Source organism: Hemitrygon akajei, chromosome 10 (assembly GCF_048418815.1).
Source record: "Hemitrygon akajei chromosome 10, sHemAka1.3, whole genome shotgun sequence".
Taxonomy (NCBI): domain Eukaryota; kingdom Metazoa; phylum Chordata; class Chondrichthyes; order Myliobatiformes; family Dasyatidae; genus Hemitrygon; species Hemitrygon akajei.
In genome coordinates, this window is record NC_133133.1 from 165,885,448 (window position 1) to 165,910,994 (window position 25,547).

The window sequence follows — 25,547 nt, forward strand, 5'->3', positions numbered from 1 at the left end:
TCTTATAGCCTTATGGTCATGCCATCCGTCTGCTATCCTGCAGTTCACCCTTGGGCAAGGTGTAGCACCTGCTTAGCTCCTCAGCACCCATGATCAGGGTCATGTGAAGCCACGGGAGCAGGTGGTAGGTGGTCGTATGAGCAGCCGGCGCATATCACAAGTCCTGCTTATACGACCACTGATGCCTGGTAGACAACCTCTGAAGAGTACTGACAAAAGCTGGGCTCACCTGTCTTGCAAAGACACTGCCCAAAAGAAGGCAATAACATACCACTTCTGCAGAAAAATTTGTCAAGAACAAGCATGTCCATGGAATGACCATGATAGCCTATGGCACATAATGAACGAACGATATGTTCAGTAAATTTTCCGGTATAGCTGATTACGCATTTTTTCTAGAAGCTTCTCAGTTTTCATGCAGCGAGTGTCACCCCATTTGAATCTAACTATTTAATAGGTTAATAGTTTTGACTGGAATGCTGTTTATTTCTAGTCTGAGTATGAGATGGCCACAACAACTTTTTCTTAGTCTTCTTTACTTTGTTAATTCTTTGTTCGTGTAGCACTTATTAAAATGGGCCGTAACCTAGCAAGTTTTATGCCTCACTCTTGACTTCTGAAGAACCACTGGATCAGTATTGGCAGATCCAACAACCTTTCGTGCTAGATTACTGCAATTCACATCCTCTAAGAACTCCTAGAAATTAATCAAACATGATTTCATTTCCATAAATCTATTCTATTTTCTTTCCTTGGAACTTGTGGCTATAAACACAGACTGCATCCCAGATTTATGTTGGGAGAGCAATTGCTGAGAGAATTGTAATTATAAAATTGCAATTTGAAAATAAAGAATGCAATGAAGGATAGAAAAAAATTGGCCTCCACAAGATTAGGATATCCAAGAGCACATTTTACAGTCAATAAATACTCCGAAGATATTGTTACAGCTATATAAGAAATGAGGTAGCCAATTAGAACACAATCAACAATAAAACAAATAGCCAGATCATCTGTTTTTTTGTGTGTTGCTAGGGGGCTGATTGTTTGGCCAGACACCAAGAGAACTCTCTTTCAATGGCGCTGGGGGATCTTTAATGCCACCCAAACGGGTAGACTGGACCACTTGGCTCAAAGTTAGCTAATCAAGTATTATTGGGTTCTACTTTCACAGTGAGGAATAATAACATTGGAGCAGAACTAGGAAACCAAAGATATGACCTCACTGCCTAGTTTATTATTTTGGTTTGGCTGTGAGTCATGTCAGGCTTAATTCACTGTTTCCTGTGCAAGCTACACACACACACTTCAAAAAAAAGTGTTTTCCTTTATTGCTCTAAAATATAATAATAACCCAAAGATACATATTTTGTGTAATGTCTGTGCAGATAGACGAATAAACTAATTATCACAGCACTAAGCATTGAACTTCCCGACAGCATCGTAGACCAAGGCTATGAATGAAATGAAGTCAGTTTCATTTAAGTTCATATTGAGCCTAAATTCACAGGCAAAGATTTCAAAAGTTCATCATTTAGCCTCAAAACTTAGAATTCTTAATGAATATTAAACAACCGATCTCACACTGTTCCTCTGAGATACTTTGAGAATGAAGGAATTTTACTGCAGTGTGCCTTGTCGGATGTAGTAGTGATGCGTCACATTTCCATTGTTCAGCAAGAAATCTTTTAAAAGAGAAAGGGTTGTTTTTCTGTTTGGCAATTTTAGCTTTTATTTTGCACACAAATTGCATTTAGAATTCCTCATTTCAGCAAAGAGAATGTGCTTATTCTTAATCTGTCAAATTCTGTTTGGTGTTGATTTATGACCGTATGTACCAATTGTATAATTGAGTCTGTTTATAGCTACAGTGTATAAAATACATAATAATCTGTGCAAGGCAAATCCATCAATATGATGCAGTAGAACTCATTTAAACATCTCACATTTAAACAAGCATTACACCATACAGTACTGCATAAATCCTTACACACTGATCATTTTGCTATGTAATAATTAATTATCTTGATTTATTTGTTATGAACCATTTTTTAAGATGATACACTTTGCAAAGTTAAAATCATTTTAGAATTAAAATAATAAATAAAGTTAATTAAAACACATGTTGAAAAATACTTAGACGCACAATACTTGTGGTTCTTATGCTCTTTATTGTTTATTTTGCTATTGATATCTCACTGCTTATAAATCAATATGTGAACTAAATGGTGGTTCAGTTTAACTCTCAAATGGTGGGAGGTTTAGGGATATAATTGTCTCCTTATGTTTCCTAAATCACTGCTCACAGTGCTATTGAAGCACCAGTAACGCTACTGGCTGGCGGGGTGAAGGTACATCTCTACCAGCGGAAATGTAAGGTCCTCCTTCCCTCCGCCAGCCAACAGGTCACTCTTGGGCAAAGCGTAGCACCCACTTAGCCAACCCCTCCCCACCGCCACCACCACTGATCTGGGTCACGTGGAGCCATGGGGGCAAGTGGCGGATGGTCAGATGAGCAGCTAATGCCTGTCACAAGTCCTGGTTATGCGGCTTCCAGACAATCACAGAAGAGTACTTATAATGGCGGGGGTCACCAGATTTGTAAAGACATTGCCTAGAAGAAGGCAATGGCAAACCCCTTCTGTCGAAAAATACGCCAAGAACACTCATGGTCATGGAAAAACATGGCATGTAATGAACAAACAAATAGTACTGCAGCAGATTTACTTAGGTCTTGAAGGTTTAGGGAACCATTTCTAGAAGTACATTGTACAAGGTAAGTACATTTGTGCTGGATTTTGCTGGACCCCGACTGCTGCCTAGAATTGCCACCCACCTTCACTGAACTGGATTAGATTTGGAGGCTTAGTCTACCTGGCACAAACATGTTGATTCAGGCAGCCAAAAGTAGATAACAAGTAGGCAGTGTACAACTGTGTCCCATCTCAGGAATGCTGCCAATGTCTATTGATGTTGACAAAGGTGGTGGGGAGTCCTGTCAAAGTGGCTAGGCTCTTTCCCAGTTTTTAAACGTTTCTGATCGTCAGAGACTTTTAAAAGGTATTAAAATTTGATGAAAATAATACCAAAACTGTTGAAAAAAATTAATAAAATTACATTAAAATGCTAGGAATGCGGTGGTAGTACTGGAGAGGGTGCAGAGGAGGATGTTGCTTGAGGTGAAGCATTTCAGTTAGGAAGAAATAACTGAGGAAATAAGTTGGGGCAGGGCAGTAGCATAGTGGTTAGCACAATGCTTTACTGTACTGGTTAACCGGGATTAATTCCCACCGCCGCCTGTAAGGACTTTGTATGTTCTCCCCGTGACCGCATGGGATTTCTCCGGGTGTTCTAGTTTTCTCCCACAGTCCAATTGGTAGGTTAATTGGTCATCGTAAATTGTCCCATGATTAGGCTAGGTTTAAATCGTGGGATTGTTGTGTGGAGTGGCTCAAAGGGCCAGAAGAGCCTATTCCATGCTATACCTCAATTAAAAAAATATCAGTAGAAGCTGGAGAGGCTCTGTCTATTTTCCCTGGAGAGGAGGAAGTTAGTGATGAAGGGGAGAGACAGGGTGAACTTTGGAAATCTATTCTCCTTCTCAGAATTGAATAATACTGGAGCCATCATTTTAAGGAAAAGGGTAAACGTTTGAGAAGGGGGATTTTTTTCACCCAGACAATGCTTAAGAGTGTGGTGGAAGCAGATTTGCTGACGGTATTTAAAATCATCTGGTTAAGCACTGGAACCATCTCGGGTATAGACCAAATGCTGAATGGTGTGATTAGTATGTATAGGTGCCCCAATCATTGTGAACATGATGGGCCAAATGGCCTGTTTCCATGTTCTATATGTATAAAGATAAAAATAAGTCTTATTTGTCACATGTACATCAAACATACAGCAAAATGCATCACTTGTGTCGGGGATGTGCTGGGGTCAGCCACCGTTTCCACGGCTATGAATTAGAACTTATTTTTATAGCTATTAAACTTATGGTCAGTTATTGGAAAAACAAACTCTGTTTTCTCATTCCAAGTGTTATAAATCTCCAACAAGGTAAACATTGTCTTACATTCAGTGTCAGGCTTGACCTAGTGTAATATTGTGGAGGTGATTTCCCCGGAGTACTGATGAAGAACCTCAGTCGGACAGGTCTTGATGGAGTGTAGTGACAGTTATGGAATCTCTGTCACTTATTAAGCCTCTGAAATCTGTTGTTTATTTCCATCAGGGTGACTGAACACTGATGATTCCCTTCAGAACCACCAGACGCTGTCACCAAAATTACAAATACAAAATAATTTTTTATTATCAAAGTACATAAATGTCACCATATACTACTCTGAGATCCATTTACTTGTGGGCGTACTCAACAAATCTATAGTAACTATAACAGAATCAAAGAAAGAGCACCCAACTAGCGCATTCAACCAGAGTGCAGAAGCCAAAAAACTGTGCCAACGCAAATATAAATAGATAACAATAAATACTGAGAACACGAGATGAAGAGTCCTTGAAAGTGAGTCCATTGGTTATGGGAACATTTCAATGATGGGGCAAGTGAAATTGAGGGAAGTTACCCGCTTTTGTTCAAGAGCTTGATGGCTGGAGAGTAGTAACTGTTCCTGAACCTGGTGGTGCGAGTCCCGAGGTTCATGTACCTTCTTCAGGATGGCAGCAACAAGAAGAGAGCATCTCCTGGGTGGTGGGGATCCCTGATGATGGATGCTGCTTTCCGATAACAGCGTTTCATATAGATGTGTTCAGTAGTTGGGAGGACATTACCGTAATGGACTTGGCTGAATCCACTACAGAATTCAAGATTCTGGAGAATATCCTTTTAATATAAACATAGGGCGAATGACATTGTGTAATGTTTGAAGTTTATATGTTGTTTTGTTCATTTTCTTATAGAACTTTCCTTCATTTAACACTTAGCTTTCTTATGGTAGGTGACCTCCTCCCAGAGACGATTAGCTGTGTGGTTAAAATTATGCACTGAACTTCATTTCTCTTGAGAAAAACATCTATCTTAAAATGACAGGATGATCTGGGACTTGCTGTATGATGAAATGTCTGGTGTATTAATTGGAGCAGTGAAGATACTACTTTGTCTAATGTATTTTATATTTAATAGTTCTGTATCCTTATTTAAAATGACCCTGTCACAACTACTACAAAATCATTTGCCATCGATAATCAGAATCAGAATCAAAATCAGATTTTCTGTCACTGGCATTTGTCGTGAAATTTGTTGACTTTGTAGCAGCAGTACAATGCAATACATAATATTAAAAATGTGAATTACAATAAGTATATGTTAAGTAGTTAAATAAGTAGTACAAAAATAGAAATAAAAAATGTAGTGAGGTCGTGTTCATGGATTCAATGTCAGTTCAGAAGTTGAATGGCAGAGGGGAAGAAGCTGTTCCTGAATTTGCTGAGTGTGTGTCTTCAGGCTTATGAACCTCCTTCCTGATGGTAGCAATGAGAACACGGCATGTCCTGGGTGATGGGGGTCCTTAATAACGCACACCACTGTTTTGAGGCATCATTCCCTGAAGATATCGTGGATACCTCGGAGGCAAGTGCCCATGACGGAGCTGACTAGGTTTCCAATTGTTCCAAATGAGTGACAATGAAGGGATGGCAATGTATTTCCAATTTATGATTGCTAGTGATTGGGAAGGGAATCTACATACAGTTGCTTTCTCAGATGGATAATATAGAGAGAACATTTATTCAGCCAGTTGTAGAGTTTGTGCACATTAAAATACTAGCCTACAGAAATGTTGATGGTGATTGTTTTAACATTTACAGAATAGAATTTTAACATTTTAATAAGGTGTGTATTCTAAATATATTAATTCACATTGTTGACCTTACGAAATGAAATTTGCCAGTATATTTGTTTTGGCGAAATTGAAAGAAGTGATATATTCAAGCCTTTTACTCAATTAATATTTTGTTGTTGATTCAAAGGGCAGGAAAGAAGAGGCTGAAAAGTACTTTTTGCGTTCCATCCAGCTAGATCCAAGCAAAGGAAATTGCTACATGCATTATGGTGAGTCCTTCATGTGTTGTTTAACACTAATTTTAGAGAAAAAATTGTTTTAGTGCCTTTGTTAGGATGTCACAACATGTTTTACATCAATAAATTAATGTGAAATTGCAGGACAATAATATAGATGATCAGCTAATGTACACAAAATGATTATTGAGAAACAAATATTGGTCAAGACATCAATTAAGAACTGCCTGCTCTTCTTTCAGCCTTAGTAAATACGTAAAACTTGATTTTATTTTGGCCCTTTCAAGGGGTTTATGATCAATAAAATATTTTAGAAAAATAGTTATTTAAACACTGCAAGTGACAATATGTCCAATTTATGCATGGCATTCAATATACGCATGAATCTTCCCAGAACCAATATGATGCTTTGTGCTAAAAATAATCAATTAATCTTAGTGACTTTGATAAATATTAACCAGAACATTGGGGGAGCAGCATTCCTTTTATTATGTAGTTCTATGTTAAGTTAATTCTGTATTGAATTATCAACTTACTTCAATTAAATCAAAGTCCCTGTCAATATAAAGCATGAACTGAATCATTATGACTTAAAAATCTCATTCATCTTTCTTTAGCTCTAAACCTTTGATATGCAGGTTGTATCACAAGCCATTCTTAAGTGCTCTTCAGAAAGTGGCTTTGAATCTCTTCTAACTTGCTGCATTTCGTGTACTGCATGTACTCTAGCAATGCTGTGGAATAGGGTGTCCTAGCTCTTTAACCCAAAGATAGAGTGACAATTCACTTCTAAGTTAGGGTGCTGCGTTGGAGGCAAACCTGCAGGGTATGCTTTCCCTTTTGGTAAGATCGCAGGATTCCGGAAGTTGTATTGAAGAAAACTTGGCAAGTATATCCTTAAGATAGTCCAGGCAACAGTGAGAGTGAGGCATTGTTCAATACTCAAAGTACATTTATTATCAAAGAATGTATAGATTATACAACCTTGAGATTCATCTTCATATAGGCAACCACAAAACAAGAAACCCGAAAGAATCCAATTTTTTTTTAAAAAAGACCAACATCTATTGCAGAGAGAGAGAGAGAGAAAGGAAAACAAATCCTGCAAACACTAAAGCAAGCAACAGCATTCAGAGCGAAATTGAATCCATAAACCTGAAGCCCGGAGCAGGCCTATAGCCTCAGTCTCAATTATCACACAAAGCCCGGAACAGCCAGAAAGAACACATGTCCACGTGGTGTGCTGTTTGCCCCAAAGCTTGAATGTGATTGTAGCCACTGCCATCCTGATAAGTCCATCCCACACTTAGTTCATAATTTGTAGACAGTGGAAAACCTTGGAAGATGAGAGGAAAATCATTTGCCACGCAGTTTATATACCTTCCTACTGATTTTAATGTGACTTGTCCAATTAAGTTTCTGGCTAAACTTAGCTCGGTGGAAGTTGATGGGACATTTGGTGTGATTGTAATGCCATTGAATGTCAAGAGGAAGTTGCTTTACAATAATTTGTTGAAGATAGCCGTTACTTGTTGCGCAGGTAGCACAAATATTAATGGCCTAACTCTGGATGTTGCTCAGGGCTTTCTGCATTTAGCTCAAAGAACAATAAATGTGCACGGATGAGTAAATTATGAACTTTGCCTGATAATTCTGTCAACAATCCCTTCCAATGTGTTGCTGATGATAGACAGTAGACTTTAGTGATAATTGGCTGGATTGGTTTTATTCTACCTTTAGTAGACAATGCTTAGGGATTTTTGCCTCATTTCATTGCATTCATATCAATGTTGTATTGTAAAGCCTAGTTAGAAGTCTGGATGCAGCAGGTGCACAAAATGTTTGTTCAGCAGCCTGTTTATTGCAAGGGACCTTGAATATTACTGTATCTCTTACACCAAGCGTTTTTTGATATCTTGAGAAGTGAACGTTTGCTGAAGCTTGTCTTCCAAGACAGTTGATATGCATCACCAACTTGCAATGTTTGTCTAAAGTGCCGGCAAATGTTTTCTCTGTCATTAATGAGGGGGGTTTATGGGCGATAACCCCTCTGAATACTTTAATTAACAGAGGGACGTCTGTTTGGCACCATTCATGATACATGTTGCAGTATGAACAACTTAATTGTGCCCAGTCCAATAACTGAAATCCTACCAATAAACTGCACTTGATTAAAATCAGTTACTTTAACATGCCATTGCAATATAGGCCATTGATATAAGTTTGAGTATTGGTTGTACCAGTACTTATTGGATTTGCAGAAGGAAAATTAGAAACAGATGCTTCCATAGTGTTTAATGAGGTTCTATCTGTAATTTTTATAAAAAAATAATGCTAAAATCCTTTTATATTTTGGGAAATAAAGCCAATCTTTTGTTAAATTCTGTCGATCAAATTAATGAAGAGTAATATTTAAAAACATGTTTTAACATTCTGAGAGTGAATTAATGTTTAGATTTATCTTCAGCAGAGCCTCTAACATCTCATTAAAGGGATTATAAGGCAGTTTTGGGTGCTATTTAATGTGATAAAGCTGTTCCACTGTAAATGTATGCACCAGAATACATTGGTGTACTGATGTTTTCGCCATGTGCAAATAGTGAACTGGAGTTTTGACCCCTCCCTGTCTCCATTTCACCCCCCCCCCCCCCCCACCCATTCTGTTGAGTATCTGGTTTCGGGTTTATTCGCGGGAGTGAACTGCATAGCAGCAGGATCAAATCACACTTGGACTACTCCTGTATGTTTGTTAACAGCTGGTTTAGAATAGCACTTTGAGCCACAGTTGGCACATGGCCCGGGATCAGGAATGAGACATAAAATAATAAAGCCACTTACCCTTAAATGATAATAAAAATAATAAAGTATAGCCTTTTAGTTTATTTTTAATACTACCAATATCCATCAAAATTCCAAAGATTGCATATGTGTTTATAGATTGGATAGAGCTGGATTGAAGGACATACTGCGTGCCACACATGGTCTGAAACTCAGCTGGGAAATTCCAACGGGAGAACCTATTTGTTTAAAACTTTACTGATTTGGGGAAAGAAAAGCCCTGATTACTATTTAAACAGAACCTCTGAAATTTCTAGCAGCTCACTCTTTGAACTTTTCCTCTCGAACTATGATTATAAACAGTTTGGGCGCAGTCAATTCCAGGAATAAAATACAGCACATGAAGTTTGTCTGCCATCAGATTTGGATCCATTGAATTAAAAATATAAAATAGCACCAATATGTTGCTGTGTATTTAATAATACCACTTCATGACTGTAGAACACAAGGGAACACACTCTGAATTCATTACCATATATCTTTCCAGAAGATCATAAGACATAGGGGGAAGAATTAGATCATTTGGACCATCAAGCCTGCTCTGCTAATCCATCATGGCTGATTTATTTTCCCTCTCAACCCCATTCTCCTGCCTTCTCCCTGTAACCTTTAAAACCCTTACTAATCAAGAACATATCAACCCTGCTTTAAATATACCCAAAGACTTGGCTTCCACAGCCATCAGTGTCAATGAATTCCACAGATTCACTCCCCTCTGACTAAAGACATTCCTTCTCATCTCTGTTCTAAAGGAATGTTCTTCTATTCTGAGGATGTGTCCTTCAGTCCTGGACTCCCCACTATAGGAAACATCCTCTACATATTCACTCTATCTAGGCCTTTCAGTATTTGACAGGTTTCAGTGAGGGGCCCCCATCATTCTAAGCTCCAGCAAGCACAGAACGTCAAACCCTCCACCTCTGTTAACCTTTTTGTTCCTGGCATCATTCTCGTGAAGCCCCTCTGGACCTTCTCCAATGCCACACACTCTTTCTTAGATAAAGGACCTAGAAATGTCAAGTTTCCGAGCTTCGCTTCTGTCAGAAAAATTGTTCTTATCAGAAATGAAATAATTGTGTGCCTATTGAAAGAATGGAGGGAGGATTTTTTTGTTCACCCAGAACATGCCCTCTTCTCATTGCAACCATTGGGGAGGTACAGAAGACTAAAGGCACACACTGAACGATTCAGGAACAGCTTCTACCCCTCTTCCATCTGACTTCTGAATGGACATTGAACCCATGAACACTACCTCACTACGTTCTTTTGCACTACTTATTTAATTTAACATACATACCATGTATGATTGTGTGTGTGTGTGTGTGTGTGTGTGTGTGTGTGTGTGTATAAACACACACAATCATTTACGGTTTTTATTATGTACTGCTGTTGCATAACAACAAATTTCATGACCTATGCCAAAGATATTAAACCTGATTCTGATAGTGATTTAAGAAAAGCACTTGGTGTATCTTCCAATTATTTGCATTTCCATGAAATTTCTTGGACTGTATATTTTAAATTATTCAGTATCATACATAAAAGGAAATCACTTCTATTATACACCATAAACACAAGAGGTGCAAGTCAGGCAGAGAACATCTATGGAGGGGAATGGTTGTGAAGAAGGGTCTCGACACGAGACATTGTCTGTTTATCATCCACCACCTTTTATAACCTCAATACTTAAAAGTTGGTGCAAACAATGAATAACATGGTCCCTGGTCTATTGTCAGAAGCTTAACTAATTTGAGCACTGCAAGCTTTCATGAAAAAAATAACAGATTCAAAGTTCAACATAAATTTATTATCGAAGTACATATATGTCACTATGTACAACCCTGAGATTAATTTTCTTGCAGTAAATCCATAATAGAATAATAACCATAATAGAGTCAATGAAAGACCATTTGTCTTTTGTTCAACCAGTGTGCAACCAATTTGTCTTCTGTTCAAGACCAAAAACTGTGCAAATTTAAAAAGAAAGAAATAATAATAACAAATAAATAAGCACAAATATTGAGAACTTGAGATGAAAGGTCCTTGAAAGTGAATCTATAGGTTGTGGGAACACCTCAATGCAGATGAGTGCGGTTATCCCTTTTGGTTCAAGAGCCTGATGGTTGAGGGATAATAACTGTTTCTGAACCAGGTGGTGTGAGTCCTGAGCCTCCTATACCTTCTTTCTGGTGGCAGCAGTGAGAAGAGAGCATTTCCTGTGTAGTGGGAGTCCATGAGGATGGATGATGCTTTCCTGTGTTAGCGCTTCATGTAGATGTGCTCAATGATGGAACAGATTTACCAAAATGCGGTCTGGGCATGGGACCATTTTTCAATGTTAGAAATGTGGGTGAGGGAGATATTTTAATAAGGAAACTGGTATTAATTCTTGAAGTCTTTTTTAACTCGGTCCCATGGTATAGTTTATAAACTGAAACTCGGTTTATTATCTCCTCTGTACAACAAGACTATTGAGAACTGCTGGCTGAGAATACACATCTTTAAGTACTGCATAGCCTGTCAGCTGAGATTTTACATTTCGTTCTCTGAAAGAGGGCTGATGAAACAGTTCATGCCAGCATTCGGTAAGATTTAGACAACACGTAGGTGTGGCAAATAAGATTAGCCGCAAATAGGTTCATAGCTATAGTTATTAACAGCAAGAATTAAGTCTCTTTTCTTTTTAAATCTTTTTATTAATTTTTAAGCAAACATAAATGAAACATGAATACAAAGTGTTTGAGAGTACATAGTTGATAGTTTAAGTAGACATTCAAATATATAACAATCAATATATAGCCTCCCAAACTCATAGTATATATGAACAAAAGAAATAAAAAGAAGAAAAAAAACCCCCAAAAAAAGAAGGAATTAAGTCAAACTTCTGTTCAACAGTCTTACTTTTGGTCAGGTCCCTATTTCTTCTGCATGTTTACTGTTGTTTCTAAAATCTACTGGTAGTGACATAGATGCTGTTGCTAGTAAAATAGACCAAATCTGGATATCCTGGTACAAGTGAGTCATCTGACTCCCCAAAGCCTTTTCACCACCATCAAGCTATGTCAGGAATGTGACTGAATATTCCCCATTAGCCTGGTTTATTGTAGAACCAAAAATATTTTCCCCGTGACTGTGTGGGTTTCCTCTGGGTGCTCTGGTTTCCCAGAGATATACGGGTTAATTGGTCACCGTCGTGAGATTAGGCTGGGGTTAAATTGGCGGTTGCTAGGCTGCGCAGCTCAAAGGGCTGGAAGGGCCTATCATGCACTGTATCACAATAAGTAAGTAAGTTCCAGAATCTAGTGATTCTTGAACGTTCATTACTAATGCCTCCACAATCTCTTCAGCTACCACTTTTAAACTCTGGGGTGTAGTCCACCTGGTTCAGGTGAATTCTCTGCCCAAGCACCTTCTCCTTAGTAATAGCAACTGCACTTACTTCTGCCCCCTAACGCTCTCAATGGCACTTACTAGGTATAGGCGGTTCGAACAAGGTGGACACCTACACAGGGATGTCCCTGTTAGTCCCACAGAAGCATTCCTCACAGTAGATGAGGCATAGAGGCTACCTGAAAGCAAATGAGAGTCCCAGGCAGCTGTACTAGATGTTCACCGCACATTGATGTGCATTTCTGGTGACCTCTGTGCATTACAGGTGTGCAGATGAAGCCAGAACAAAATTCACAAACTTTGAAATCCATCTACTAAGTCTTTAATTTTCATTCAGCTTGTGTTTTCCTTGGAAGCTAGATTAGGTGGGGCATAAAAAAGTCTTTATTTGATCTACTAACGTGAAGAGTAAATAAAAATACTGAACTGGTGAAGTTTTTATGGAATCAAGTCTAATAATTGGAGATTAATGCAAATTTATTCATAATAAGAATATATCCAATTTCAAAGTGAATTATTTATTAGTTTTTACCTTGTAGTCTGCATTGAGGCCATGAGCTCCTTAGGGTTTGTTTTTCATCAGCTTCCACAGAAAGAGTCAAGAAACTGGGTAAACAACATTTCCCAGATGTATAAAATGCCTTACAGTGAGATGCCTCTCTTTTTTAAAAAAAAAGCTTAATGGAATACCCATTACTTGTAAAACCCAAAGAACTAAATGTTTTGAATGAAACAAAGTCATAGGTACTAAATTCCGGAATGTGATAACCAGCACAGAGGTTTCCATTCCTGATTCCGACTTCTCCGGCAGTAAAAAGATAGTAAAGACCTTAAGACATAAGAGCAGAATTTGGCTCATCAAGTCTGCCCCGCCATTCAAGCATGGCTGATTTATTTTCCCTCTCAACTCCATTCTCCTGCCTTCTCCCTGTAGGGAGAAGGTTGTCTGCCATCAGATTTGCATCCATTGAGTTTGAAACATAAAGTAGCACCATTAAGTTGTTGTGTATTTAATACCACTTCATGACTGTAGAATACAAGGGAACACATTCTGAACTCATAACCATATATTTGACCAAAAGACATTGGAGAAAAATTAGGCTCATTGCGTCTGCTTTGCCATTCCATCATGACTGATTTATTATCCCTTTCAACCCCATTCTCCTGCTTTCTCCATGTAATCTTTGATACCTATACTAATAAAGAATCTATCATCCTCCACTTTAAATATACCTGATGATATGGCCATCACAGCCATCTGTGGCAATGAATTTCACTTATTCACCATCCTCAAGCTAAAGAAATTCCTTCTCAACTCTGTTCTTAAAGAGATCTCCATATATTCTGTCGCTATGCCCTCTGGTCCTAGACTCCAACTATTTGAAATATCCTCTCCACATCCACTCTGTCTAAGCATTTCAGTATTCAGCAGGCTTCAACGAAATGTCCCTTCACTCTTCAAAATTCCAGTGAGTACTGGCCCAGAGCCACCATACATTCCTAATACATTAACCCTTTCATTCTGGGGAACATTTTCATAAACTTCCTCTGGACGCTCTTCAAACCCAACACATCCGTTTTTAGATATTGGGTACAAAACTGCTCACAGTACTCCAAATGAAATGCAAAGGAGGCAATAGTAAAAAAAAAACAATGGCATGCATTTTTATGGGGTAATTTATGTCCCTTTTAAGACTTTCTAAAGCACTTTGCAGCAATAGTCTTTTTGAAAGTTAGTCACTGCTGCAAGGTAATAAATACAACGATTGATATCTGTACAGCAATGTAATAAGTGGTGTTGAGGGAAGAATAAATATTAAATTGATTACAATTTTTGATTTCCTTGCTCAATCACAAACAATGGTGGTAGATGTTTAATGTCCACCAGAGTACTCTTGGTATAACATCCCTGAAGTGCAATTTTTCACGCAGTGCATCACTGCCAGGTGAATTGGTGAATCAGCCGAGATGATTATGCTTATTTCTGGAATGGGATTTGAACTTCATATGTTCTACTTCAGACTTCTGTGAGGTGAAGAACTCAGCTGATGCAGGCCGGGCAAATAAGGAACTCCCGGAAATGATTCCAGTCTAAGTAGATTTCTGCTATACTTTAGCGCCAGCAAACTGGACTTATCATTGAGAAGCAGTTCTGTTTTCTGTTTTCCAATCCTTTCAATTGTTCCCTGCATTGAAGAAATAATAATAATAATTGTATTTTTATGTTTACTCATAGGTCAGTTTTTGTTGGAGGAGTCTCGCCTGGTGGAAGCTGCAGAAATGGCAGAGAAAGCAGCCGACCTGGACAGCAACGAGTTTGATGTTGTCTTCAATGCTGCCCACATGCTCAGGTTAGCTGTTTTCCTTGCATCATGGAATGCATTTCCAGCAGGCTTGTTAGCACTGCAGATGTTGTTGTCTTAACAAAAAAGATGCAGAGGTTAACACTTCAATGTGGCTTCCAAACCCATTAAAAAGCCACAGCTTCAGTGCAGTAATTCAGTATCCTTCTGTGCCTAATTTAACTTGAATGTCAAGTGTGCTAAAGCATTTTTTAAAAAAAACATGCCTACTTGATCCAAGTGACCTTGCAGAGCACTGTGGAGGGCAGGTTGGAGTAAGTGCTCTGCTGCCATAAAGAAAGGAAATGATACACAGTACTCCACATTTTTGTAGCTTGTCTGTCTTCTGATGAAAATTCAGTGGCAAAATTAACCATTTCCTGCAAAGTAAAACCTTTCATTCAGAGTCAGTGTCTGGAATGGGTGTAACAATATTATTAGGAACTACTTCATTTATGACTAACTTGCGCTTAAAAATATTTCGTGAATCTGTAGTTTATTGTAAACCTTAATGGAAATGTTGATACATTCCTTTACTTACTAAACAATAATCTACATCAATCCCTGCAAGAAGAACAGCAGTTTTCTGTAAGAATGAAAAGTACAATAGGTTGATAAGCATTTGAAGGAGAAATGAGCATCAGAAACAAGAGAAAATCTGCAGGTGCTGGAAATCCGAGCAACACAACAAAATGCTGGAACAGCCCAGCAGGCCAGGCAGTATCTATGGAAAAAAGTACAGTCGACGTTTGAGAATCAGAATCAGGTTTAATATCACTGACAAATAATCTGTCACAAAATTTATTGTTTTGCCACAGCATTACAGTGCAAGACTTAAAAAATATAAATTACAATAAAAAATATATACCTTCACACATGCATATATAAATATATTTATATGACTATATGTGTATATGTATATACATACACATATACACACACACACACACACATATATAAGACTTTCATTACATGTTATGCTGTATGACGTGGCGATCATGGTCTTTCTATGACCATGATTGTTCTTGGCAAATTTTTCTACAGAAGTGCTTTGCCATTGCCTTCTTCTGGGCAGTGTCTTTATGAGATGGGTGACCCCAACCATTATCAATACTCCTCAGAGATTGTCCACCTGGAACCAGTGGCCACATAACCAGAACTTGTGATATGAACCAGCTGCTTACACGACTATCCAACACCTGTTTCCATGGGTTCATATGACCCTGATCGGGGGTGGGGGGGTGGTCGTTAAGCAGGGCCACACCTTGCCCAAGAGGGACCTGCAATCTAGTGGAAGGAAGGAGCGTCTTATAACTCCTTTGGTAGAGGCGTGCTTTTATCCCGTCACTCATGTTGATAGCCAGGAACATGAAACTGCTCACCCTTTTCCACAGCTGATCCCTTAATGAGATTGGTGTGTATTCCATTGACGTCCTCTTCCTGAAGTCCACAATTAATTCCTTGCTCTTACTGATGTTGAGTGCAAGCTTATTGTTGTGACATCACTCAACCAACAGTCAATAATGAGTCCCAATGAAGGGTCTTGGCCCAAAACATCGACTGTTTATTCATTTCCATAGATGCTGCCCAACCTGCTGAGGTTCTCCAGCATTTTGTGTGTGTTATTCTGGTATTTAATTTGCTACCATTCACAACTGATGGAAAGATCAATCTTGAGGAGCAACTATTTGTCAAGTACATTGAAACAGTGCGCATATCCTCATTCCCTGAATTAAAATTTGAAAGAATCTGCTAATCTTGGCAGATCTTGGCTAATGTTCTGAAGAATCATGAATGTAGTACATTGATTTAAATATTTACAAGTGGTCTTCTATACTTGTATTGCTTTAAAATGTACAAAACTATTTTAGAAACTAATAAGGAAATATTGAAAATACTCACCAAGTCAGGTAGCATCTGTGGAGAGAAAAGCAATGTTTTCAGGTTGAAGACCCATCATTATAAATTTTTGAAACTTCTGAAGAACTTGCCTTAAGAGATACTGAGAGATTGTTTCTCGAGGTTGGACCGTCTAAAGCTAGTAGTCATCACATTAAATGTTCAGGCAATTATGACGAGAAGCTATAGTAAACCTGCATTGAACCTTGGTTAGACCACACTTAGTTTGTGGAGAGAATACATAAGGATGTTACAATGGTATTTAAAAGTCAGCAAAAGATTAACACATTAGTTCGTAAGAAAACTAGGCAAAGAGGTGACCTGACAGAGGTCTGTATACTTCTCAAAGGTTTTGAAAGGTGTAGGGGCTAATGTTATCATTTGTGAGGAAGAGGTTTGTCACTAAGAAATTTCATACTGAAGTCAAAACAATCTTCAAGTGTGTGGTGAGAATGTGGGACTCACCATTGTAGAAGTGAATCATATGGATGTATTTAATAGAGAGCTGAATGAGAGAGAGGAGGAAATGAGGGATTACACATGGATTTAGAGGAGGAAAGATGGAGGAATGTGAAATGAAGCAAAATCCTGATACTGTGGCAGATATCTGCTCTAATGCTGTAAGAATATGAAAATTGGACTGAAGTTGTTACATTTGAATGCACACAGTATACGGAGTAAGGTAGATGATCTTGTAGTGCAGTTAGAGATAGGTATGGTGTTGTTGGCATCATTGAGTTGTGGCTGAAAGAAGGTCATAGTGGGGAGCTTAACATCTAAGAATGCACATTATATCAAAAAGGTGGGCAGGTAGGTAGAGGGGCGAGGTGGCTTTGCTGGGGAAAAATGAAACCAAATCCTTAGGAAGAATGACATAAGATGTAGAGACCTTGTGGGTAGAGTTAAGAAACTGCAAACGTCAAAAGACCCTGATGGGAGTTATATATCAGCCTCCAAAAATTAGCCAGATTGTGGGGTACAAGTAATAATGGGAGACCGAAATGGCATGTAAAAAGGGCAATGTTACAATAGTCATGGGGAATTTAAATATGCAGGTAGATTGGGAAAATCAGATTGGTGCTGGATTGCAAGAGTGGGAATTTGTAGAAATCCTACAAAATGTCTTTGGTTGGAGCAAAATGGCTAGAGCAGCTTGTGGTCAAGCAATTCTAGATTGAGTGTTGTGTAATAAACCAGATTTCATTAGGGAGCTTAAGATAAAAAACCCTTAGCAGTCAGTGATCATAATATGATAGAATTCACCCAGCAGCTTTTACCTAAAGTCAGATGTATCAATATTACAGTGGAGAAAAATGGAATTGCAGTGGCATGAGAGAGCAGTTGGCCAAAAATAATTTGAAGGGGCACTAACAGGGATGATGAAAGAAGAGCACCAGCTGGAGTTTCTTGGAGCAATTCAGAAGGTTCAGTATTAATTCAACCAGAAGGAAAAGTACTATAAAGAGAAGGTGTCACAACCATAACTGACAAGGGAAGTCAAGACATCATAAAAGCAAAACATAGGGCATATAATATTGGCAAAAATTAGTGGGAAGATAGAAAATTGGGAAGCTTTAAAAAAAAAACAACAGAAGACAACAAAAAAAGCCATAAGGAGAGAAAAGATGAAATCAAGGTAAGTTAGCCCGTAATATAAAAGAGGATATCAAATGTTTTCTTTCAGATATATAAAGAGAGGTGAGAGTAGATATTGGACCACTGGGAAATGACACTGGAGAGGTAGTAATGGGGACAAAGAAATAGCAGACGAACTCAATAAGTAGTTCGCTTCAGTCTTCACTGAGGAAGACACTAGCAGTATGGCAGAAGTTTGAGAATGTCAGAGGCAGAAGTAAGTGTAGTTTCTATTACTAAGGAGAAAACTCTTGGGAAGCTGAAAGGTCTGAAGATAAGTAGGTTACCTGGACCAAATGGATTACACTCCAGAGTTCGGAAAGCGGTAGATAAAAAATTTTGTGAGGATATTAGTAGTGATCTTTTAAGAATCACTAGATTCTGGAATGATTCCAGTGGACTGGAAATTGTAAATGTCAATGCACTCTTTAAGAAGAGGGGGAAGGCAGAAAATAGAATATTAAAGGACAATTGTAGTTGAGAAGATATTAAGGTCCATTATTAAGGATGAGGTTTTTGGGGTAATAGAAAGCACATGGTGAAACAGGCTAATATCAACATGGCTTCCTTCAGGGGAAATATTGCCTGACGAATCTGTTGGAATTTTTTGATGAAATATCAGCCAAGATAGCCAAAGAATTGTGCTTACTTGGATTTTCAAAAGGCCTTTAACAAGGTGCCGCCTGTGAGTTTGCCCAACAATATAAGAGCCTATAGCATTACGTGAAAGATACTAGCATGGATACAAGATTGGCTGAGTGGCAGGAAGAAAAGAGTGCCTTTTCTGGTTAGCTGCTAGTGACTAGTGTAATCCACAAGGACAGTGTTGGGATCATTTCTGTTCACATTATATGTTAGTCATTTGGGTGATGGGACTGGTGGATTTGTGGGTGATATGAAGATAGGTGCAGGGGCAGGTAGCATTGAGGAAACGGAGTATTAACAGGGAGGGTAACTCGCAGGTTGAGTCAGTGGTAAGGAAGGCAAGTGCAATGTTAGCATTCATTTTGAGAGGACTAGAACAGGAGGTTAATGTGTTAGGAGAGTTTGATGGTTTTGGGCCTGTACTTGCTGAAGTGTAGAAGAAGGAGGGGGGAATCTCATTGAAACCTATCGAATATTGAAAGGCCAAGATAGAGTGAATGTGGAGCAGACATTTCATATAGTGGGGGAGTTTAGGACCAGAGGACACAGTCTCAGAATAGAGGGATATCCACTTAGAACAGAGATGAGGAGGAATTTCTTTAGCCGAGGGTGGGGGCGGGGTGAATCTTTGGAATTTATTGCCACAGGCAGCTGTGGAGGACAAGTCACTGGGTATATTTAAAGCTGAGTTTGATGGGCTTTTGATGAGAAAGTGTGTGGAAAGGATATGGGGAGAAGAAGGAGTTGAGAGGGATAATAAATCGGCCATGATGCAATGGCAGAGTGGACCTGATGACGTGAATAGCCTAATTCTGTTCCTAGATCTTATACGGTTCCCTCAGTGCCCCACAGTTTTCAGGCTGCGTAAAAATTTCCTGCTCAGACCAATGGTTGGTTTGCACAACTCTTAAAAAAAAAATAAGAGGGAACGTTGTTTATAGTAATCCTATATATGACCTCAGGGAAAGTTCAGGGCTTCTACAATCATGCACGGTGTCACAGAAGTGCAGAGCTTCCTGATGATTATGTGGAGAAATATTACCAGTTAAGTATGTAACTGTGGGCATTTCTCCGGAAAACCAGGATGAATAGATCTTTGGACACCATGGAAATCAAGGAGACAGGATAGAGAAATGAAGCTCACGTCAAAACTCAGCCATGTTCAAATTGAGCGGTGGAACATCCTTAGGGGACTGTGCATTGTACTTCAGCTCCCGCTTCTAATGCTATACAGAAATAGGCTGAAGAATATCTACATTTAATTACCCGTGAACAGCACTTGGAATAGACTGCACAGACTAAAATCACACGCTAGAACAGTTTTTGCAGTCATCCTTTCTAAAGTCATCACTTTAACTTTTGACATAAAATGTTTTTTGTAGACACCTCCATTTGTCATGTTTACAGTGAACAGCACACACAGGCACTTACCTCATTAGCCATGTGATTTCATTAATTTTCTAATTCTATGAAGTTGTTGAAAAACTAGATATATTAGCAGATCGACATGCAGCTTAGGGAACTGGATAAGGAAAAGTTTTGCTCTGTGTTGACTCTTAGTTCCCACGGAACAAACATAACTCATGACAAATTAGTTTAGTGCTATCAAGCTGCATCAGTACTTGTGCTGTACTGCGTGCTTCATTTCAAAGTCAAGTGCGATATCTCTTACATCTCATCAAGCATCACTTTAATTTTGTTGCTATTTCGCTCTAAATGCTATTGGAAAATCATAGCCGATACTGAGTGAGCACCAGAACTTACGGCAGTGTGTCATAAGTAATGATAAGTGGGACATTTGTTTAAACTCTTCGCTGAGAGTTTACATGGCTAGATCTGAGGCATGTACTCACTATGGGCAGTTAGTCCCTGTGCTGTCTAATAATTAAAGGTGCTGTGTTATTATGAGGGATGGAGGGGGCGAAGGTCAAATCAGTTTCTCACAATTAATTACAACCTCTAGGAAATTACTATAGGGGCTGTGAGTAAACATAGCTTGTTGACCTGACATCATTGTGCAGTAGAGAGTTCGTCGCCAATGTTAAAGTGGGTCTATTCACAGCTTCACAAAAATAAATAAATCTCTCAGTGGGCTCGGGACCACCTCCTCATGTTTCCTGGTGTGGAGGAAGACTGGGGAGAAGTAATTATTTGTAGAAATGAAAGACTGATTAGCAATGATGGCAATGGGCCTTAAAAATTACAGTATTAGAAAATATACTGTAGGCGAAAACATACTGAGCCTTGTGAACATTTAGATAAGGCTTCAGTTAGTACATTTAGTTTTGAAGCTTCATTCCCATGGCAGAATGTATATCTGACGGCCTTTGCAAAGTAAAACTGCAATTATTAGGTAATCATAGTATTGCAGCATGTCAAGAAGGTAACTTCCCATTGCTATTCTGCTGCAGTCAGGGTTAGTTCTACTTGTGGCAAATGGGGTGGCACAGTAGCATAATGGTTGGCACAGCACTTTACAGTATAGATGACCTGGGTTCAATTCCCGCTGCCGCCTGTAAGGAGCTTGTACGTTCTCCCCGTGACCGTGTGGGTTTTTCCCGGGTATTCCACAGTCTAAAAATGTACTGGTTGATAGGTTAATTGGGCATTGTAAATTGTCCTGTGATTATGCTAAGATTAAATCGGGGGTTGCTGGGCAGCACGGCTTAAAAGCTGGGAAGGACCCACTCCGCGCTATATCTCAATAAATAAATAAATACTCAAGGGAACTAGATCGAGCCAAAGAGATTGGAAGCTCTCTGAATTGGGAAGCTTGAAGCTTTTCAATTCTGGTACTCTTGGTGTAATATTAATAATTTACCTTTCTAATGTTCAATGTGTCCAGTGTCACAGCAGGCTCACATGAGTTTCTTTGATTAAGATAGCATTCATAGACAAATCTGTGCCCTTTCAGCATTCATTTTGTATAAGTATGGCACATTTTAGCTAAGGGCATGGCACAATTAAATTCCCTAAAAATACCTGTTATGTTATTTAAAGTGTAAAGTTCAAAAGGTCAATTTAATATCAGAGAATGTATACAGTATACTACCTGAAATTCTTACCCTTTGCAGACATCCGCAGAACACAAAAAACCCAAAGAATGAATAACAGAAACATCAGAGCCCAAAGCCTTCCCTCTCCCTCCCACACACAAGCAGTAGCAGGAGCATCGGCCCTCCCCCTCCCCAAAGTTGCAAGGAGATCTATTATCAAAGTACATATATGTCACCATATGCTACCCTGAGAAATATTTGCTTCCATGCATTTACAATAGAACAAAGAAATACAATAGAATTGATGAAAAACTACACACAAACAGCCGATCTGCAAAAGGTAACCTGTGCAAATACAAAAAAAATTATTATAAATTGTTTTTGGGATGACGCAATGGAGATCTGTCTCTACTAAAGGAGGTGTGAGGCACTCCTTCTGTCCGCTAGCCTGCAGGTCACCCTTGGATGAGGTGCAGCACCTGCTTAGCCCCAAACAGGGTCATGTGAAGCCACAGGAGCAGTTGGTGGATGGTCGCATGAGCAGTGGGTGCAAACCACAAGTCCCGGTTATGCAACCACAGACAGTCTCTGAAGATTATTGATGATGGCTGGGGTCGCCCATTTTGTAAAGACACTGCCCAGAAGAAGGAAATGGCAAACCACTTCTGGAGAAAAATATGCCCGAGAGCAATCATGGTCATGGAAAGAAGGTAACAATGCCAGTGATGATGAAATAAGTAATAATGAGAACGTGAGTTGTAGAGTCCTTGAAAGTGAGTCCATAGGTTGTGGAATCAGTTTGATGTTAATGGAGTGAAGTTGTCCACACTGGTTCAGGAGCCTGATGGATTAAGGGTAATAAATATTCCTGAATCTGGTGGCATGGGATCATAACATATAGGAGCAGAATTAGGCCATTTGGCCCATTGAGTCAGCTCAGCTTGGGACCTAAGGCTCCTGAACCTCCTTTTCAATAGCAGCAGCAAAAAAAGAGCATGTCCTGGATGGTGGGGGTCCTTCATGATGGATGGATGCTGCTTTCTTTGAGCAACTCCAGCAGAAGGTCATTTATAACCCATATTTAATCAGTTGAAGACATTAGGAGATGCAAGAGAAGTGCTGGTTTCTACACCCTTGGCTACTGTTAGCATGGCCAACATTTATTGCCCACAGAAATGTAGTGCTGAACTACCTATTTGAGTCATTACAGTTCTGCTGGTGAAGCTATTTACATGGGGCTGTTGGGTAGGCAGTTGTGGCATTTAGACCCAGCAGCACTGAAGACCACTGATATATTTCCAGGCCAAGTCTTGGACAGATGAGAATCTGAAGGTGAGGGCAATCGGACATGTGTGAAGCCTTTGTCTTGGGGTTCAGAAATGCTGTCAGAATAGCACAGATATATAATTTATATATTTCCTGATCAAATTCAAGTTAGAGCTTAATTATCATTCGACCATGCATGAATAGAGCCAAACGAAGCAATGTTCCTTCAGGGCCAAGGTGCAAAACATATTACTAACAGCACATAGCACAAAAGAGAAATAGCATATACAGATACAATTTCAGAAGAAGTTTACAGTGACAAAGAAACAAATATAATATAGCCCATACCCCTGAGTGGCATGGCTGTACAATGGATGGTAAGTTGTCTGAGTCCAGCTTGTTCTTCTCTGGAGCAAACACTGGAGGGCAGCACTGACTGAATACTAGAGAGCAGTACCAATGGGAGGGGCCAGCTCCCAACCCAGTGTGATTCCAGTGTGCCCTACAGAGATTTTCTGATTCTGCTTCAGCGTCTCCACCCTTGGGTGGTTGCAAAAGGCACCTAATGGTGCATCCTGTAGTGGTTGTGCACTGGAATTGGAGGAAATGGATATTTAATGTGGTGGATGGGATGTCAATCCACTAGACTGTGTTAGAAAACAATAAGACATAGGATTATAATTTGTCCATTTGGCCCATCGAGTCTGCTCTACCATTCCATCATGGCCGATTTATTATCCCTCTCAACCCCATTCACCTGCCTTCTCCACATAACCTTTGACACCCTGACTAATCAAGAACCAATGAACCTCTGCTTTAAATATACCCAATGACTTGGTCACCGTAGCCAAGTTCTACAGATTCACCACCCTCTGGCGAAAGCAATTCTTCCTTATCACTGTTCCTTAAGTGATCCTAGACTTCACTATAGCAATCATCCTCTCAACGTTCACTTCATCTAGGCCTTTCAATATTCAATAGGTTTCTATGAGTACAGACACAAAGCCATCAAATGCTGCTCATACATTAACCCCTTCATTCTTGGAATCATTCTTGTGAGCCTCCTCTGGACCCTCTCCAATGCCAGCACATCCTTTCTTGGATAAGGGGCCCAAAACTGCTCACACTACTCCAAGTGTGGTCTCACCATTGCCTCGCAATGCCTCAGCATTACATCCTTGCTTTTGTAATCTAGTCCTCTTGACATGGTTTTGAACCTCAGGGGTATTGTTGGGAAAAGTACTTAAACAGGCAACTGGAGAACCCACACAGAAAATGCTGGAGAAATTCAGCATCTATGGAAATGAATAAACAGTTGACATTTCAGGACTGAAGTGGAAGGGGGAGGATGCCAGAATAAAAAGGTGGGGGGAGGGAAAGGAGTAGCTAGAAAGTGATAAGTGAAGCCAGGTGTGTGGGAAAGGTCAAGGGCTGGAGAGGAAGGAGTCTGATAGGGGAGGAGACTGGACCATAGGAGAAAGGGAAGGAGGAGGGGAGCCAGGGGGAAGTGATAGGCAGGTGAGAAGAGGTAAAGGTCTAGAGAGGGGAATAGAAGAAGGGGGGAAGGGAAGGGAAAAAATATCAGAAGGAGAAATCAATTTTCATGCCATCAGTTTGGAGGCTACCCAGACAGAATATAAGTTGTTGCTCCTCAACCCTCAGGGTGGCCTCATCTTAGCACAAGAAGAATTGGAGAGTACATATCACTCTGCTGACTAGTCCATAAACCAGGGTAAGTTATAGGTTCATTAAGCAATTATATTATTTTGCTGGAAGGTGCATAATATGGAGTTACTGGGATTGTCATCAGTGATATTTGTAAACAAAATTGAAATAAGTTTGGTAGAGATTCTGGGTAAAACACTGATGCCCTGTAGGATATCTTTACCTGATTTCTTCCTTCTTTTGCCGTGGGTGAAAATTGCAGGTTATGAGTTACACCTTTGAAATTCAATTTCTGTTGTTAATGGCTGTTGCACATGAGATAACACTGGAAAAATACGCAGTGGGCGATCAAAGAACCTGGTCCAATTTCCCAGTCAGCAGGATTTCAACAGGAATATTGCATGTGTGGGATTTATGCCTTTTCTTTAAGGAAACAGGTGCAAATGGATACCAATTCTAGGCACTGTGTTTTCTTTTAGAGTCATCCATCAGCCTTCATGTTTACTTTCTATTGCCACTTCGAAGTTTATGAAATTTAGTTTCATAAAAAGACATGATGAAATTTGATCTCTCAGCTTTGAGTCATGCACTTTCCTCTGGCCCTGTAATAAGTTAGTCCTAAATATACATTGATATTCTTCACATGACTTGACATTCAATCTAATTCCATTTTCTTTCATAATTTTGTTTTTCAAGGAAATGTTCAATTTTCACTTAAAATAACTTATCAGCCCTCCTACAATAATGTTCTTTAACGGGAAGTTTCATATTGTAGAATTCCCACTGTGTAAATTTACTTTATAGTTAGCTGAAACTTAGTCTTGATTCTTCAAATGT

General features: G+C 39.3%; 1 protein-coding gene across 2 annotated transcripts in view; it reads left to right on the forward strand.

Annotated features, from left to right (window-relative positions):
* The window catches only part of LOC140734923 (protein O-mannosyl-transferase TMTC2-like), a 199,324-nt gene that overhangs the window by 150,164 nt on the left and 23,613 nt on the right, over positions 1-25,547 (forward strand). For both annotated transcript variants that reach the window (XM_073059630.1, XM_073059631.1), the window contains 2 exons: positions 5,986-6,067; positions 14,499-14,613. In XM_073059630.1, coding sequence (XP_072915731.1) covers positions 5,986-6,067; positions 14,499-14,613 — 197 coding nt within the window. The remainder of the gene's footprint in view (positions 1-5,985; positions 6,068-14,498; positions 14,614-25,547) is intronic.